An 18,707-nucleotide genomic window follows, 5' to 3' on the forward strand; every position below is an offset into this window, starting at 1 on the left:
ACAGCCAGCGCAATATCACGCCCCGCGCAAGAAAATATTCCTTCCATGTTTTACTAAATTATGACAGTATGAATAATTTAAGAAATTGTTCATTGTGTTTTTATTTCATGACAATATTGATACTTGGTGTTTTACAGGTAAAACGTCATATATTAGGGAAAACAATTAAGTTACGTGGCTTCTTTACATACACGCTACCGGTGTGAATCGCCACGACAGCTGTTTCCCGCCAATTATTACTCATTCTGGTTGTGTTGTGCTGTGCTACTTGTCGACTGTTACTTGCAATCGCCTGTAATTCATACTTTCTGGATTGTTTTTGTTATAGGAAAGTGTACAGTATATCTTCGTTGATGGCATTTGATGCTAGAACGCACACGAGGAGGAGGCTGGGCGAGGATTTCTTCTACGAAGGGAAAAATAATGCAGCTGACCTCGACATGTAAGTTGTAAAGTAGTACGCATGCTCTGTGCGCATAAACATTAGCGTACAACTCCTCGTGGTTTTTGCTTGTTTCGATAAGATTGTAAACTGTTTTGATTTGTTAGTCTTGAATTTAGTCAGTCTATTGTCTGTTCAATCGTATTCTTTCACTTGTTAATGCGATGGTGCATCATGTGGTTGGGGAACGAGACAGTCTGCTCGATACATGACTGCCCGAAACGGCAATCGACGCCAGTTCGTGGGCTGAGCTCCACTACAGGGCTGACCTGAACAAAAGCCTCCATTCAGCGATTCACCGCTTGGAGGCCAGCCGATTACAGCTGTTCAACCAACGAGCGCTGTGAATTTATCCGAGGCGTCAACAATCAACGCTTCGAAAATAAAAAATCCAATATAAAAGATTATTTAGAATATATGAAAAAAAGAATAATTCATAGAATCAGTGTTGTATTAATCTATTTTGAAGAATAGCCAGAAATAATACCTAGATCCCCGGCTTGTGTCGTTGCGTCAGCTGTTGGAACGTTCCGTATTCGGGTCAGACACTGTAAAGTTTTCGTTTTTGAAATTTTGTTTGGCTGCATCTTTGATTGCAATTGCAAATAGACGTTTTGTACAGTACAGTTTTTATATCATTGTGAATTTTTACCCAATTTGTTTTAGATTAAAGATCACGTTCGTGCTTTTGCCTTGTATTAGATTCATGTGCATGTTTTGTCATTTACTACACATTAATTGTGACTCCTATAAGCTTATTGTTCTTATTTTTAGTCTTAAACTGGCAGATAATGAGCATCAAAGATTTGTTTTAAACGAGATCGAGATACTCAGATAGATTCCGGGTGAAACAGAGCTCCGGAACATACTCGTATCCGTCACGTGTAGCCCGTACTCGCCGCCATGACAGCTGATCGTCAGCTGATGCGCTGTGGCAATATGGAGGGCTACAGAGCGAAAACTTAACCATCAACAGTTCAACCGAAAATATATATTTAAATCTCTCTCTCTCTCTCTCTCTCTCTCTCTCTCTCTCTCTCTCTCTTGATTGTGTGTGCGTAAAAGACTGATCATTTTCTTTTCCCCAAATTTGACTTGAGGGGAGACGAGAGATCCATGAGCCAGTCTGCTCAAGGCCTGAGAGTTTGGCACCTTGCCAGAACAAAAGAGCTTTACCTTCATTCCGGACATAGTTCGACCGCTGACCATTATGTGTGTTCGGCCAGATTTGCGAGGTGAACTGTACGTTCCTGGGGCGGTTTTCTCTTAGGGTGATTAGCTGGCCGTGTGATGAGATCAAACGATGGAACAGTAATTCCCAGCACTGTTTTAACCGGCTCTCTTGCCTGGTTTGGTGAGAGAAGTGCTCAACTTTCTTCTCCCCCTTCTGCTTTTCATTTTTGTCATGACTAATCTGTTAATATTCTTAGATTATTGTCATTGCCCCAGTCTCTTCACTGGGAAATTCCGTAGTATAGTTTTCTGTGTGTTATCTCGGTGAAATTTTTTACAATTACGAATCATTCCCATGACGATGAGTCGATTAAATTTTGCTAAAATTCTTACAGACGACTGTGTGACAACCAGTGGCTATCTTCTCGCCAGGAGACGGAAAGAGGAGGGGGTGGCTGTTTAGGCTGGCGAGTTTGGCAAGAGGCTTTGGGGGCGGGGGAAGAGGAGCTGTCTGAAAGTATGACGGGGGATGGGGGAAGGGAGTGAGGTGTGGGAGAGAGGAGGGAGGGAGAGGAATGGGGAGGGTCTGGAGAGAGGAGGCGGGGGTACGTCGCGCCTTGTCTCTCCTTCCAACTTTCGAGCTAGCTCCCTCGGCTGGGCCTGGCACACACACACACACACACACCCTCGTATACACACACGCGCGCAGTGCGCGAGCGAGTCCCGTGATGTGTGTGGCGCGTTGGCACTGTGCCATGGCGCGCCAGGCTCCCCACTCTCTCACGGTCACACGCATACACGCACGCACTATTTTCTTTCTGGATTGCGAGGCGAGGTGTCGTAGTGGTTGTAGTGTCGCCGTCCGACGGGGCCATTCGCTTGTGGGGCGGGCCGAGTTTCAGTTTGGCGCGGCCGATTGAGTTGTCTGTCTGGGAAGCGTTCAGGGCCAAGTGCATGTTTTGCACCGTAACTCGACAGAGCTGACCCGTATTGGTCTGAAAGTGGACGGTGACTTTGAAGGGGAGTTTCAGCTTTGGGACTCTGCTTCTCGCACGTCCCAGGAATTAATTGTACACTTTGTGGACTGGGTTACAAGGATTCATCCTTCGTGTTGCGTCACTACTTGCTGACCCTGACTTGTCCCTGTTTTGCAAGTTGTGTGCTCTTCTTGTTCCTCCAGCCCGGATTTAGCAGTCGTTTTGGATACTTTGCCGCTTCAACGACTCTAGTCTAATGCTGTTTCATATCGTGGAAAAGAAGAAAAGGTGTGTACAATTGGTGCAGACTGGAGAAGGGACTTTTAAAACTATTATTTTAAAAAAATGAGCGTGAAACTACTAAGTTGGGTCCAACTATAGAATGAATTGACTCTTGTTTTAAAGGGAACTTGCCCGTGTTTCCAAACATTTTGACATTGCATATTTTTCAGAACTTAGGATTTATGACATGGGAATTTATTTAACCAGTTACTGAATAAAGATTATACTGCTAACTATTTGTTATTTACAAGACAAAAGGCACATACTTCGAAAACATAACAGTTGTGTTTAATATTTTTCTCTTCGGTCCAGTTATCTTACCAATTTAAACACATTGGGTTGTTGTTTTTTTAAACTGTTGACATTTAAAAATTGTATTTTGCGTGGGATATTACTTCGTCTGTCAACAAGACATCTAGATGAGTGAGACTCGTATTCTGCGATTCCTTAGTTAACAACATGACACGGAAGGGGGAAAAGTAAAGTTACGAGCAGCTGGAGTTAGGGATATGAAACATTAGTTAGAGTGATTGATTAATGCATGAGCGATGAAATTCAGATATATTGACGTTTTTTTGTGGTGGTTGTTTTTTCTTGTTTTTGTTGTAGTTTTGTGTGTGTGTGTGTGTGTGTTACTGTTCAATTGATTTATCAAAACTGCAATCAGATACGAGTTGTATTGATTCTGTCGGCCGGGGGGGGGGGGGGGGGGGGGATTTCAAAACGTGTGGGAAAATGCTTCATTTAACGAACGTTCCTCCAGATACCACGATCCATTACCATTGACATTCCTTGCATTATAACCAAGCCCTACAGCGTTCACACACTATGTGTTGGAAGTATTTTGGGGGTACCGCTGATGCATAACGCTCCATAACAAATGTTATGAAATGCTTTTTTTTTCTCTTTTTTTAATTAACGCGGAAGCCAGAATTTGCAAAGCATTTTTTTTCTTTCCAAAAGTGGGAAGGTGAACTTATGCGCTTTCTAAAAACACGGGCAAGTGAGACTGAGGGCGAATGAAGGACGGTGAATCTCTCTCTCTCTCTCTCTCTCTCTCTCTCTCAAACCCCCCGCCCCCTCCCCTAAACAGCTTATTTTTACTGACAACGGGTCAAACATTGGCGGCTTTTTGTACACGCAGGTTGTGTAAAATTCATTTGAAAGTGTCAAGTATATATATATCTTAACTGAATTCCACTTGAAGTATTTATTTGAGCATATTTTATGGGGGTATATAATTTTTTTAAATTTAAAAAAAAAATTTTACATAGTGATAAATGTTGCAGGTCTATGTATATTTGTGTGTTTAAGTGTATGTGTGTGTGTGTTTTTTGTGGGTTTTTTTGTGGCTTTTGTTTGTTTGTTTTTTGTTGTTGTTTTTCACTAAACAATTACGTTTACATGAGTTACGTGATCAAAGACAGGATCATCAGATTAGAAACTAAAGCTAGAAAAAAAAATGTCGCATATGATTAAAACTATGTTATATTCGTTATGCAAGTCACAAGTAACACTATTCAAGACAGGCAGTCCTGGCACACACACACACACACACACACACACACACACACACACACACACGCTCCGAGTCTGATGTTGCTATCTAAAACAAGTGCGCACCACACAGAGAGAGAGAGAGAGAGATTTTTAAAAAAAATGTTCGCACGAAGAAAAATGTAATTGATCGCGTCCCCACTTTTTTTTTTTTTTTTTTTTTTTTTTTTTTTAAATAGTAAAGTCACAATGTACGATTGTCACGTGCATTCGTTGCATTACATGTGTGTACATGCGTTGCCTCCTCCTGTCTATGCAGGTCAAGGCCGATGTCTCCAAAGGCTCAGCTGGAGCAGGAGAAACGGCTGAGACGGGAGATTGCCAACAGCAATGAGCGACGGCGCATGCAGTGCATCAACGCCGGCTTCCAAGGCCTGCGTGCGCTCATGCCACAGCTCAGTGGGGAGAAACTCAGCAAGGTGAGTTGGAAAGGGGCCAGGAGGCGGGGGCTGGGAGAGGGCGGAATGGAGGAGGGAGTAGACGGTGGTGAGTTGGGGAGAGGGATGGGGTGGATGGATGATTGTGCGTCGTTTGTTCGTGCAGGAGGAGGATTGTGTTGTTTCGTGTGTGTGTGTGTGTGTGTGACGGCATGTGGAATTTGTTGGGTGTGGATGAGAGAGACACACACACACACACACACACACACACATATATTCTTCTCTCTCTCTCTCTCTCTCTCTGGTTAAAAAATGTTTTATGTTTCTTTTCTTTCTTTTTTTTTTTCATTTTATTTTTCAAATGAACACCAGTCATCACATCAGCGCCCTGCCCCGTGCATGTGCATTGTTTCGTGTGCTGTTGTCTAACATCCGGTTCCGTACTTGGCCCTGACCGAAAAGACAAGCGTTGGAAAAAGGGATGGATGAGTGGAATGAGGGAGGGAAGGAGGAGGAGGAGTGGAACACAATCCCGACGGGAAAGCACGTGAACGCAACCATATGCCAGACAGATAGCTTGTAGCGGTGAGCGCCCCTTTTCCAGCCTGGATCGGGGGCGTTTGGGGTGCTGGGGAGGGGGGAAGGAGGCGCGAGGGGGGTTGGGGAGGTGAAGGAGGGGAGGAGTCTGTGTGTGTGTGTGTGACTGGGTGCAGAGAGGCTGTCTGTCTGACCTAACTAGGTCAATGGTTCTGCTACTTGAGGCCCCACGCCCCCATCCCCTTCCTCCCGTCTGCTTTTCGACCTACCTCCTCACTCACAGCTGCTGTTGCTGTCGGATGTGCGACGGATGCACGGTGTTCTCCCTTTTTCCTACGCACCGTCCCGCGCTGTTCCTTTTACCGCCCTCGAATGGGATTGGGGGAGAGGATAAACAAACGACACCAGCGGTCAGAAGCGGGGGCGGATCGGTCTGATTTTGGCACGTGGGCTGCAGATAGCTAATGCACTGATTGATATATATATATATATATATATATATATGAAACTTAGTGGCTCAGAAGAGCCTGGAATCCGGATTTTGTTTTCCTGTCCATGCTTTTTGTTTTAGTTGGTGGGGGAGAGAGAGGAACCATTTGTCTAAACATTTTCAGTTTAAATGTATTCAATTTATTCCAAATTATAAAAATTGTATACCTTTTCTTCTTTTTTTCAACATTAAAACCAATTCAATAGCTTTTCTCTGTTGTTTCGTGTTAAAAGTAGTAAACACCTCTCACGCTTACACGAATTTATCACCACGTACATATAGCAGTGACATAAAAGTATAAAGGATGAAACCTTAACTGCCCCAAAGCGGGGAAACTTGAATCGAGTGAACGGCCACACGAGTAAAGGAGAGGGGCTTGAACATTTACAGGGATCGGGGAGGGGAGGTAAGGGGCGTGGGGTGGAGGGGGGAGGTTGTTAGCCTCACTCAGGCTAGCTAGCAACCACCGTCGACGTGACTGACAAGCCTTTTGTCAATTGGTGTTCAGCCCAAGGTGCGCGACCTTGATAAGGTTTTCCGTTCATTCACCGCCCAGTGTGGTGGGAGTGTCTGCTGGTCGTCCAGCCAGCTAAACTGTTCAACTTCAAGCATTGGTAGGCCGACCTACCTACCGACCTACAATATACCCACCGCCTGTTGCCTTCCCCCACCCGTCTTATAAAAGGTTCTTCCCCACTCCCACACCCAATACAACCCCTCCGTTCCCGTAGCTAATAAATTCATATCAAACTTGCCCGACCGAGTCGGTTGACTATTAATAGCCGAGGGGCACTGAGCAACTGGTGTGTATTGTAAATAAAATGTTGATTTGGGGTGAATCAGGTAGCAAGTACCTGAAATCATGAAATCAGAGTTTGAAGTTTTGCGTCTTCCTGACGCGTTTGTAGTGTACATAGAGTGAATAAGGAAAGTGAATAGTCTTGTCCTGTAACTTAAAAAAAAATTTTTTTTAAAGTGAACTGTTTAACTAGGGGGTGGGGGTGGGGGAAAATGTTAGGTTTGTCTTCCTGTGTTGTTTGCAAAATAGTGCTTCCCCGCAGATCTGAGAGAAGAAACGTCTCGGAGTGCATGAGACTATGGGACCGGGAGGGGGTTGGGGCGAGGGGATAGAGGACTTTACGTGAACTTTGATCGTGCATTGAGTTGTTCACTGTTGCTTGGACACACGTACGCGCATGTGTCAATGCAAACGCGTCGCAGACATGCTATATGGTTTCCAGACAAGTTTCTGGTACTGTACGTATATGAGCCTTATTAAAGGCTGACCAGTGAGGGATTAAGGGGTTACGTCGTGAAGTGTTTGGCTGTACGGGCTGTAGGAAGAACGGACTACACGAACACACACAAGAGCCACTGCGTTGAGGAGCCTTTGTGCATGTGAAGAGCAAACCAGCTTGCCTCCGACCTTGTGATAAAACTACAATCCATCTGATTGGTTCAAGTCGGGGAAAGGTGTGGTCTGTTCTTGGAAGCATACCAACCACACTCCCTTTTCCGGTCCCTCCTCCCACTCCCCACTCCCCCTCCAATTCCCCTCCGCTCTCTCTTTTCTCTTTGTGTGTGTGTGTGTGTGTGTGCTAAGTCGTGTGAGTGGTGTGTCCATCTATGAATAGAAAATGATGTTTAGAATATGGCATGTTTCGTTGGGTCTTCCCAGTGCTCGGAAGATTCCCAAGGCGCTAAAAATACACGAGTGTAACACTTACTGAACACAGACCTTGTCGGTCTCGCGTTTCAAGTTTTTGCGCCAGTTGGCTCCGCGAATGTCATTCATGACCAGACGTTACATTATGTCTTTTGTACATTGACATTGGGAACAGCCCCATCACCACCTCTCTTTACCTTCCCCTTTCGTGTCAGTGCAGGGCAGTCAAGAAAAGCGCCTTTGAAATATTAATTTGTTGGAATGGAGTATGGGAAAGTAAACCTTAAATGCTGTAAGCTCAACTGATAGCAAAGCAAAGTGGAATAGGTCCTGAGAGGTTGAGGGTAGTGTAGTGTTGGATTGATACTAATCTTAAAAGGTTGTAAAGAGTTCGATCACCCTCTTTTGGTGTGTGCAAGAAACTAGTCATGTGCACTTTGTTTGAATGCGTTGATGTCATTTTGACGATGTGAGTGTATTTATTTATCAGTGTTCGGTGCCAGTGCATCCCCCCCTCTCACTCTCTCTCACACACACACACACACACACACACTGACACACACACACACACACATCTTTGAAAATTATAGAATCGTCTCTCGTCGTGTCTCGGCTTGCCGTTACATGTGCATGCAACTTTCAGTGTGGAAATAAGTAACGAAAGCAAAAAAAGTCAACACTATTTTTGCGGGAGAGAGGCGGTGATGGGGGAATGTAGGGGTGGGGGGGGGGGGGGGGGTAACGAGGTAAGGACGCAATGAAAAACGAGACGAAACTAGTCAGCGCGTCGCGTCGCGTCATCCACGCGGATTGAGCAACACACACACACACACACACACACACACACACGTAGCGTCCCTGCGAACCTTCCCTGAACTTCTTATGAATCAGTACGAGCCGTTAAACGACAATGACGCCACTTGTAAGACGCCACGCCACGGCTCTATCAGCCAGGTTTTTATTTACAACTCGGTGTGCGTGGCGTTTCAAACTTGCCCATTCATGTTGGAGCCCCCAAATGGGGTAGTGGTTGGTTGTACAGGTGGGACGCTGGGGTGGGGGGTCTCGGGGGTGGGTGGTGGTGTGGAGGGGTGTAGCTTTTCAAACAAATCTTTTTTAGCCCGGCTTGGTTTTTCCAACCTTTTGCGGCTGTGTGTGTGTGTGTGTGTGCAGATAAGCGATGTTTGACGTGGGTAAAGCAAACACAGGGATCAGTTTAACTTTGGGATGGACTAAGTACCAACCTTTATCTGACAAAAGCCAGCAGCTTTGAAAACGCGTCTTTTTAATCAGTATCGCGCGCGCGCTAACTTTGATACTGTTCTCACGCGCGCAGGAATGTTGATACAAAACCGGACCAATGTCGGGAAGAGAGCGTCACGTCATGTGATGGCCTGTTCCGATAATCGTTGTTTGTAAATGATTGCATTTGCAAAACCATACCACTGGTCGGGGAGAAAGATTGAGAGAACAAAAAGAGTTTGGGGCGGAGGTTTTTTTTTTTTTTTTTTTTTTTTTAACAATGAAGTAGTTCTTACGTGGACGCGTAAAGTTTATATGCATGCGAGGAAGATCAGGTGTGCGCTTCCCCCACCCCCACTGTCTCTCCCGATCTTCCCATCCCTGCCCCTACCTACCCCCTTCCCGCCTTTACCGTCACAGAACGTCAGTCCACCCCGCCATTCCTCCTTCCCTAGAAACTTCACACACACACACACACACACACAGAGCAGTGAAACGCACTCGAGAAACCCACGCTGTCGATGTTATGTGACCTCGTGGCCTTTCAGCTTTTCGCCTGCTTGATATGCATGCCTGCGTGAGAGAGGTGCGGCCTGCTATGTAGGTCACCTGTCACGTGGAGGGGAAGGGGTGGAGAAGGCACAGGCTTTTAGGGGGGGGGGTCTCATGTGAGACCGGGAGGGGGAAGTAAGGAGAATTTGGAGGACAAGGGGTTTGAAAAGAAAGGACGGAATGGGAGAGTTTGCTCGGCGGACGAGGTCGTGTGTTCTCATTGGTTGACTGTGTTACGGTTATCTCAACGAGGAAGGGGTGGGGGTGGGGGGATGGAGGAGGTAGACCAACGACCTTCCCACTCCCCTTACTTAGTTGTGACTCTCCGCCCCCAGCCCCCCCCCCCACCCACCCTTCACCCCCGTGATACCACCTCTTCTTCCCACCCCAAGCCCTGTGTCCACCCTACCCCCTCTCCGGCTTGTCCTGTGTTCTCCCAATCTGGCTTGCCTACTTTCCTTTACTTTCCAATGTGGGGAGCGCGCACCTTTCCCGCACGTGACCTCCAAAGTCACGACAAGGCGGTCTTGGCATGGCGTCGCTATTGCTCTGAGCTTACCTGGCTGGCTGGCTGGCTGGCCAGCCGTGCGACATGACCTCAGCAGGCGCATTTGAAGGGCTGAGCATTTTTTTTCTTCTTTTGACCTTACACGAGTGTTGAAACGTAAACGTTAAGTAACAAAGCGCGACTTTTTGTCCGTTGAAGCGGGTACATCATGTGGAAAACAGCTGATGATGCGGGTGGGATGAAGCAATGTATGTAGGTGGGGAGGGGACAACAAAGAGAATAATGTGGACAAAATACTTGTTGGAAAAGATTGTCAAGCAGTACAGCTGTTCTGTGGTGCCTCCAAATGAACAGTAATGATTAAAAAAAAACCCCAACTAATTCAGCTTTGAAAAGAAACACAAACACACACACACACACACTCTCTCTCTCTCTCTCTCTCTCTCTCACATTTCCCAAATTTGTTTCCATGAATTTACACTAACACTGTAACAGATTATTATGTGCAGTGTCCTATTCAGTTTAAAAAGCGTGAGTGACTTTGTACATGCATGCTTGCACACACACACACACACACACACAGAATGTGGCATGAAGCTCAAAACAACAGGCCAAGTGTTTCTGTTATTTTTAATTATTTCTGACCAAGACGCTGTCATGGTTTTGAAGAATTTCTTTTCTGACACTTTCAGGCAGCTATCCTTCAGCACACCAAAGAGTACATCGCCAAAAAGGAGCAGGAGCTGAAGCAAGCCAAGACCCAGAATGAGCAGCTGAAGCGCATGCTGATGGAAGTCAGTCGCGATCGTGACCTGGCTGAGAGGCAGAATGAGACGCCCCCACCCAAGAGAAAGAAGCGTGACACAGGTACGTTGTCTGAGCCGAATAAAAGCTACGACAGCTGTCTCTTTATATACTCATATTGTATTGTCTTTTCCTTATACTTTTCAATGCGATTACATTTACTTTGGTTCTTTTAACTTGTCTGCATAAGTTTTGTGCTCACTTGTTTCTTATACAACGCAAGTCATAATTGATGTCCTTCCCATGATTGTTTTTTTGTGTTTTTTGGGGGGTGTTTATGTGCTTATGCTATATGTTGTTTCTTTAAATGAAAACTGTTTGAAGCATCAGCAGCAAAAATACACCAGTAGATTCCCAAACCTTCCCCGCTGTGTTTTGAACCTTTGTCAGTGTTGTCCATGTTTTGTTTTGTTTCGTTTTTCTTTTCTTCTTTTATAAGCTGAGACTTCGAATGATGTATACAATACATTCTTAATGTTTTCAGTCATGCAGCTGTGACATGGAGCATATTTTGATCAAGAATCATTATTGTAGTGTTTGCGACAAAGCCACTGACATTGTGACAAACTACGACATTAACAAGTGACTTGTTAGCCTCATTAAAAGGGGAACTCCATTTCAAACTACTGTGTGTCGTGTGACAAACTATCACATGTACAAGTGACTGTCCTAGCCTTATTAAAAGGAGATGGTGTGACAAACTACAACATTAACAAGTGACTGTTCTAGTTTCATTCAAAGGAGAACTCCATTTCAAACTAACGGTGTGTGGTGGTGGCTTTCAGAATGCTCCGACGAAGGTATCGTCATGTGTGAGCCAAGCTCAGAGGGCTCCAAGGACGTGTCTGGGGTTGAGGACCTGCACCGTGAGCTGATGGAGCTGAGGCAGCAGCTGGAGCGAGAGCGCATGCTGCGCATGATGATGGAGGAGAGGGCACGGGCACTGGAGGCCCAGCTGGTTCATGGCCAGCCCCGCATCTCCCCCCCTCTCATCCCCTCCAGCCTGCCCTCCCCTATCAACCTCAAAGTGGTGAGTTGTGTGCGTGATAATGATAACAATACATAACTTTTCTATGGCATGACATCCAAAAACCATTGCAGCTGTTCAAAGTGTTGTGTTGTGTTGGTATTGAAAATAATACAGAACTTTTCCATGGAGTGACATCCAGTACTGATGCTGCTAAAAACACCTAAAATCGTTCAGATAAATGTAAATATGACGCATGTGCATTATAGCAGTTCAAAGTGTTGTGTGAATAAGAAGCTTGTTTATGTATCCATCTGTCATTCATTATGCATGTTCATATTTATATATATGTATGTGAGAGGCAGTTTTATGAAGATATTAGTTTGAAATCTGAGTCTAACAGCAATACTTGCTGCTAGTTCTTATGAAAATATGTAGAATAACATCAGTACTTAATAGTACTTGAAAAATGTAATGCTGCCAAATATGTGAAAGACTTAAAAGTGACATATATATATATAGAGAGAGAGAGAGATACAGTGATTCAAGCATTAAAGCTCACATTTGATATCACGTTCTCAGTATGTAGTTTTACACACAAAAAACAATCCCCCCCGAAAATGTAAAATTTTAAGAAATAACCCACACCCACACAAACTTTCATCCTGCAGAGTCCACTGAACAACATTTGTTTTGTTCCCAGGAGTCCCCAGTCTCCAAACCAGCCTGCAACGTGCAGGAAATCTCCGCCCATGAGGATCGAATCCAGTCTGAGCTCGCCTACAACCCCAAACCGCGGCGGAATCTAGAAAACCTCGTGGAGGCGATTCGGCAAATCGAAGGCGACCGTGTCTTGGGGGACGACAGCAAGTACCTGTCGTCCGGTGATCGTCATTCTGTACTGAACTGCAGTGAGGAGAGTGAGAAGGAGAGCAGTGTCAGTGACCCTGAGGAGTCAAAATCGGAAGGCTCAGGACGTGACTCTCCCTCCCCCCTGGGACTATGTGCTCGCAGCTTGGCCATGTCGGCCTCTGCCGTGCCCAGCACCCCACAGGCGGCACATCAAGGCATCTTGTCAGAGAAATACCCCATCGCCTCACATCTTCTCCATCGACCGCCGTACTATCGCCCTGGCGTCATCGTCCATAAATCGTGAGATCCAGCATCATCAGGGGGGGACCCCTATCATCATCGTCACACCCATCAACAGACGTTTTCTTTCCTTTTTTTTTTTTCCATCCATTCTCACAAAACACATTTGTTACACAGAAAACACACACACTGAAGAGAAGAAAGTGCTATACATTGGTTTCATTGAACATTTTTTGGATCAGCCTCATTATTCTCAAATTCGGTGATCTTGGATCAGACTTTTTCTCATTGGACAATGCTATTACATTCATCTCGTCTCGGTCGTTGCTTCATCAAACACATCACCCATTGGAAAAATTAATTTATTTTTTCACACAATATTCAGAATACACCTGCTCTACTCCTTTCTCCTCCCCTATCCTCCCCCCTCCCCCAACCTAAATTTTTTGTCGTTTAGAGTGAAACGTGTCTATGTATGTGTTTAACTTTTATTTTGCAAACTGTTATTGACAAAGTATCAATATGAGATACATTGCAGAGAGGTGTGGGTTTGTTGGGGTTTTTTGTTGTTGTTTTGGGGGTTTGTTTTTTTTTGGGGGGGTTGTGTGTTTTTTTTCAAAATAACTTGATTTTAGAAAAGGGGAGGGGGGAAGGAAAAGGGTTGCACTGTTTAAAAACTGACATTCCACTGGATGACAAGACTTCTTCATAGTCACAGAGTGAAAACTGAGGGGCAGGTGAGGGAGGGGGTGGGGCAGAATAAAATGGGAGGGGAGAGTGCTGTGTGTGTGTGTGTGTGTGTGGGCTTTTTTTTGTTTGTTTGTTTGTAATTACCCCCAGTTTGTTCTTCCCTATCCCCCCACTCCCCCCACCCCCATCATTTGAAGTAAAGTCTGTATGATATCAATGTCCCGCTGAACAAGTACCTGATGTAAATATGAATTTCTAAGTTATTATATCACTGGTAAAGCGTGACATCCAGAGTGCTTCACATGCATTTTGCATGGTTTTAAACCGCCTATCATTTTTTTTCATGAATTAAACTGATCTGGAACTTTTTTTTTCTCTTTAGGCAGTAAAATCTGAGTTTAACATGATGTCTTAATATCTGATAGTTTCTCTTCTTCCAAAATTTAGTTCTCTATGTTATCAAACCTTGAAATTTTATTTCTCAGTTGATACCCTCGCCCTCCCCTCCACCAAAGTTTTACTTCTTATACTTAAAGATGATGCAAGAAAATAGTTTACCTTTAATTTTACGACGATTACCTGACATTAAGTTTTCTCTACACGTGTATTTTTATCCTATTCATTCTCATTCCTCTTTTTTTTTTTCATTTTTCTTTTTTTTTCTCCCCCTTTTTTCTCTTTTTTTTTGTTTTTTTTTTGGTTTTGTTTTGTTTTTATCCTTCCCCACTGTTGACTATTGTAAATGATGTTGAAGTAGCGTAGTCGCCCCTGCCTGACGCCCCCTGATGAATGGTGTGGTGGTTTGGGTCAGCGGAAACTGTGCAGGCTTACATAGAAAGTGCACCCTATCTTCAAGCTGTGTTTCTGTTGTGTATAGTGAAGAAGAAAAGAGAAAAGTAAAAAAAAAAAAAGTAAAAAAAAAGACAGTTGTACATATTCCGTGTAATATAATATTGTATAGTTCATGCGGCAAGAAAGCGAATACAACAATTTTTTTTCAAGCATTTGTCTGTCTCTCTGTCTCTGTCTCTCTCTCTGTCTGCAGACTCTCAAAATGTGCATGCACGCTGTTATGACCGCCAAGTCCCCTAAACAGGTTGTTCTTCAAAGTGTCCATATCAATGAAAATGCTGACACTTGTGACAAATCTTTTTGTTTTTCACAGTTGGATAAATTTCTTTCGCCCAAATTTCAGTGTATGCTCCCCGACTGAATGACCCCTTCCTCTACCTGTTGCCCCACCCAGTAACCCCCACCCCCACCCCAAAGACCATCCAACGCTCCCTCACTGCCAAAATAATTGTTCTGAGAAAATATTCACGGGACAAAATTACACTGATTTTTTAAATTTTTTTTATTGTGTGTTTATAAAATGTAAATCCTACTTTTCACAGGTCAGGGAAGGGGTGTAGTGGGGAATTACTACAAAGACCATGAACGGTCTGATATATCATTCATGTACAGTTGGTGCGAATAGTGACTTATTTTTCTTCCCCATCTGATTTCTATAAAGGTCAGTTAACTAACAGCAAGATGGTGCAGGGCCATCAACAAGGTCTGTCAGTAGTGGTAGATTCAAGTGTTGATGGTCTGACTACTACCTGATAATTCTTTTTGGCTTTCATGCGTTGATCAGCATTTATGAAAGTTCCAGTCATACCCACTCTCACAGTCTCAGCCACATCTGGATCAGTCATTCTTATAATCATACTTGAAACAGTCCACACACAAAAAAGTAATCTGACCAAAAAATGTTTGCATGAATGATTTGATTGACAACCAATGTTTCCCCACTGTGTTTTTTTTTTCATGATTGTGAAATGATTGACATGTGTATCGACATTTTGTGGTTTGTTTTGGGTTTGTTGTTTTTGGGGGGTTTTTTTACCAAAAAAAAGTATGAGCATGCCTGTAAGTTAATTCATGTGTGCAGTGTGATTGTTTGCTCTTTTTTATTTTTTTTTATTTTATTTTTTGGAATAACCATTTCTCAGAATTGGTCTTTTCTGTCTGTTCACCTCCCCCCCCCCTCCCCCTCCATTTCTCCTTCCCTTCGCCCTCAAACAACTCCCTCTCCCATCTTTCTTCTTTATTGTCATTTGTTTGTTTTTACGTTCTACCCGATTCTACTTCCAGTGTCGCCTCTGTGCGTGTGTGTCTGTGTGCATGTGTGCTTGTTTGAGAGAGAGAATGAGAGAGAGAAAGAGAGAATGCATCGATTTCTTTTCAGTGCAAACCTTTCACGAAGTTAAAAGTGTAAATGTTCTGTCCAATCTCTAATGGTAGAACCTTGCTTTTCGAGAATGGAGCACTTACAAATGCACACAACAATGCAACATGGTGGATGTGGTGTCTCTCACCTGAAGTGTTCCCAGCCAATCAGTGATGGAGACACAAAAGCGTGCAGGGTGCCACTTTCCTACCAACTGACTGTTCCGTTGTTAAATGTTTTTCTTTTTCTTCCCCCATTTTCTGTTGTTGGATTGTGTTTTGGTTTTCTTTTTCTTTTTTCTTTTTTTTTCTGACTCTTGTAGTTTATGCCATATGATACGGATCCTGAGTGTTCTATTTATCAGTTCAACTGGTTGCATCTCTTTCCTGTTTCCTGTTCTTGAGCTGGCGTGTGAGGTACTGTGTGTGTTTGGTTGGTATTATCAGTTTGTCTGTTGTCGTCGTTGTTGTTTGTTTTGTTTGTTTTCCTTTGTCAGTTGTAACTTGTCTTCATTACGTTCATAGGAGCTTGTACACCGTTTTTTTTTTGTTTTTTTTTGTACGGGCGTACATTTGACCCCTAAAGTATACAACATTGTAGGTTAAATGTTAACCTTTACAGACCTGCTGAGGGTGTTTCAACATATATACTATCACAAGTGATGTGAAATAAAAGGGGGGGAATGGTGTTGGATCTGTCAAAAGAAGGCAGTATTGAAACTGTTCCACTTTATTTTTTCTTGGAAAAGTCTTAAATCCATGTGGACAGTTCTGCCACCAACCAGAGTTCGGGAGGTTATGAAGATGTTGGTATATATCAGTAAATAGCTTGCCCATTTCTCTCTCTCTCTCTCTCTCTCTCTCTCTCTCTCTGTCTGTCTGTCTGTCTGTCTCTATCTCTCCTAATTGACTTTGATGTCAGAGGTTGACCAAGAGTCGTCACCACAGGAAAGTTTATTGGGATCTCTTCTGCTATGTTTTTTTTTTCCCTTTCGTTCTTTGTCTCTCTCTTTTAAAAAAAAATCTTTTTTTTATAAAAAAAAAAAATTGTTAACAGTGAGAGTGATATGTAAATATATTAATGGTTATTTTTTCTTGCTTGAGACAACATCAGAGTATTTCTTTTCTTTTGGAGAGACCTGTGTTTGCTTTTTATTTTATTATTTTTTTATTTTTTTTGTTCTGGTTTTTATATTTTCAAATCCACTTTTATTTCCTGTATATTACACGATTGTGAACTGTTTAGGGTTCTTGGGAGAGAAGAAAAAAAAAGACCTATTTTAAACTTAAAGCAGCATAAACCTGACTGGGCTTTGGGAATCAAAGTTCATGATGCACATGGGAACCACCAGTGACGTCACCTTGCTCAGATTTTAAAGATTCACAGTTTTCCCTCTGACCAGAGTGATGTTCTTCCACCGTTGCAGCCTTCTTTGACCTTTTTGTGTCATATGGTTCGTGTTACCAGCCAATGATGGAAGATTGTTTAGTTTGCAGGCATCCATTCTTGCACTGTGGAAGAGAGGTACCTAGAAATATTTCAGTATTGTCACCCTTTATCGAAGGAAGTCTCAAAAAAACAGAACGAGACAGCACATAACGGATGTTGGACTAGTTTTCTTTTCTGTCTTGATATATATAATATGCCTTTTGATTTAAACGGGGAGTTGGGATTTGATTGATGCTTGATCTCGCTCGATACTTCTTTCAGACTTTCCCCCATCCCCCTCACCTCACCCATTTAACTCTTTCTCTCCTGCCACTCCTCCCCACCCCTGTCCCCCATTTAGCCATCTTTCTGTGACCTTACTGTGTGGTTAAACTCCTCTCTCTCTCTCTCTCTCTCTCTCTCTGTCTCTCAGTAATGTGATGTCTCTTCCGTCTCCCTCATCTTTAACCTCACTTCCACTTTTAGTTTATCCCTATCTGTCTGTGAAATGACCTTTATCAGTTAAGGAATGAAAAAAAGAAAAGAATTAATATATCTCTATCAACATATTATTATGATTCAAATATATCTTATCAAATAAAAAGTGAGCTATTCTGGTGTATCCGTTTCATTGTGGTGCGACTCACTGTTGGTTTCTGTGCATCTGAATATTGATTTACTTTTATATATTATTATAAATAGCAGTCTGGAGAGGCTGGAGAGAAAAACATTTTTGTTTTTGTTTTGATTATGATGATCATGGTGATTTACATATTCTTTTCTTATTTGTCACTTGCATCAGCTTCATTGGTGTTTTGTGTTGAATGACATCTAGTTGTTTGAGTAAGAAAAATAAAGTATTGAGAATTAAACATTCCTTTGTCGTGGGTGTGTCAGTGTGTGTGTGTGTTTGTATGTTGCCCAATTTGTGACATGCGATTCTCTCTCTCCATCTATATTTCTATCATACACACGCTTACGCACACATACACGTATACAGGCGAGTTCGTTCCCTCTTACCCACAAGTTCAAACTAATACAAATTCACTCCGAAGTATTGTCAAGAAAAGTTATTATTCGCAGCTGAGAATTCAAACACAAACATACATACCTCTTCTTGTGAACATGATAGTCCTGTTGATTGTGGTAGGCTAATCCTATAAATCTTTGTGATCTTGAGTGAACAATGACAGGAGCGATGAATCGTGTCAACTATGAATAGTAATAATGATAAAGCTGACTGACCCTCACGCCTATGAAGAGAGAGAGCTCGTGGCGTTCACACACACACACACACACACACACACAATGACAGACACACATGCATTCGAGTACGACATACCATCCACAAACAGGCATGTGCTCACTCCCATTCAGGCACACACGCGTACACACAGCCAGCAGAAGTTCAAGAACACATCGTCAATAAAAGAAGGCAGAAATAAAACGTCAAAAGGTGAGGTTTGAGAGACTGGTATACAACTGGACTGGGGAATGCAAGTGACGAGACTGAGGAGGGAAAAGGTGCTGCTGATGATCGATGATACAATAACAATGCAGACAACAAAAGAGGTGGGGGAGGGGGGAGGGGGGGGGGGGCGAGGTGGCTTCTCGAACATCACCTGTACTGGTTACAACGAGGTCCGGAAGTGAGCCGGGTTTAACGACCTGTTGACGAACAGTTCCTCATTGACGAGAGAGAGAGAGGGGG

At 43.4% G+C, this 18,707-nt stretch overlaps 1 protein-coding gene across 2 annotated transcripts; it reads left to right on the forward strand.

Moving 5' to 3' along the window:
* The first annotated feature begins 275 nt into the window (after positions 1-275).
* LOC143298880 (uncharacterized) lies at positions 276-17,868 on the forward strand. Of its 2 annotated transcripts, none has more exons than XM_076611887.1 (5): positions 276-442; positions 4,691-4,850; positions 10,496-10,670; positions 11,393-11,637; positions 12,278-17,868. In XM_076611887.1, the coding sequence occupies exons 1-5, from the start codon at positions 354-356 to the stop codon at positions 12,728-12,730; spliced, it is 1,122 nt and encodes a 373-aa protein (XP_076468002.1). In that variant the 5' UTR covers positions 276-353; the 3' UTR covers positions 12,731-17,868. The 2 variants fall into 2 exon arrangements, with proteins under 2 accessions (XP_076468002.1, XP_076468003.1); XM_076611888.1 differs by lacking the exon at positions 276-442 and adding an exon at positions 2,478-2,880.
* The last annotated feature ends 839 nt before the right edge of the window (positions 17,869-18,707 follow it).

This window comes from Babylonia areolata, chromosome 24, assembly GCF_041734735.1.
Source record: "Babylonia areolata isolate BAREFJ2019XMU chromosome 24, ASM4173473v1, whole genome shotgun sequence".
Classification (NCBI taxonomy): Eukaryota; Metazoa; Mollusca; class Gastropoda; order Neogastropoda; family Buccinidae; genus Babylonia; species Babylonia areolata.

Bases quoted from the DNA above. Each gene is read 5' to 3' on its own strand.
- LOC143298880 (XM_076611887.1), top strand. From the start codon at position 354: ATGGCATTTGATGCTAGAACGCACACGAGGAGGAGGCTGGGCGAGGAT. The intron at 4,851-10,495 runs GTGAGTTGGAAA...TGACACTTTCAG, and splicing joins GTGGGGAGAAACTCAGCAAG to GCAGCTATCCTTCAGCACAC. The intron at 11,638-12,277 runs GTGAGTTGTGTG...TTTTGTTCCCAG, and splicing joins CCCCTATCAACCTCAAAGTG to GAGTCCCCAGTCTCCAAACC.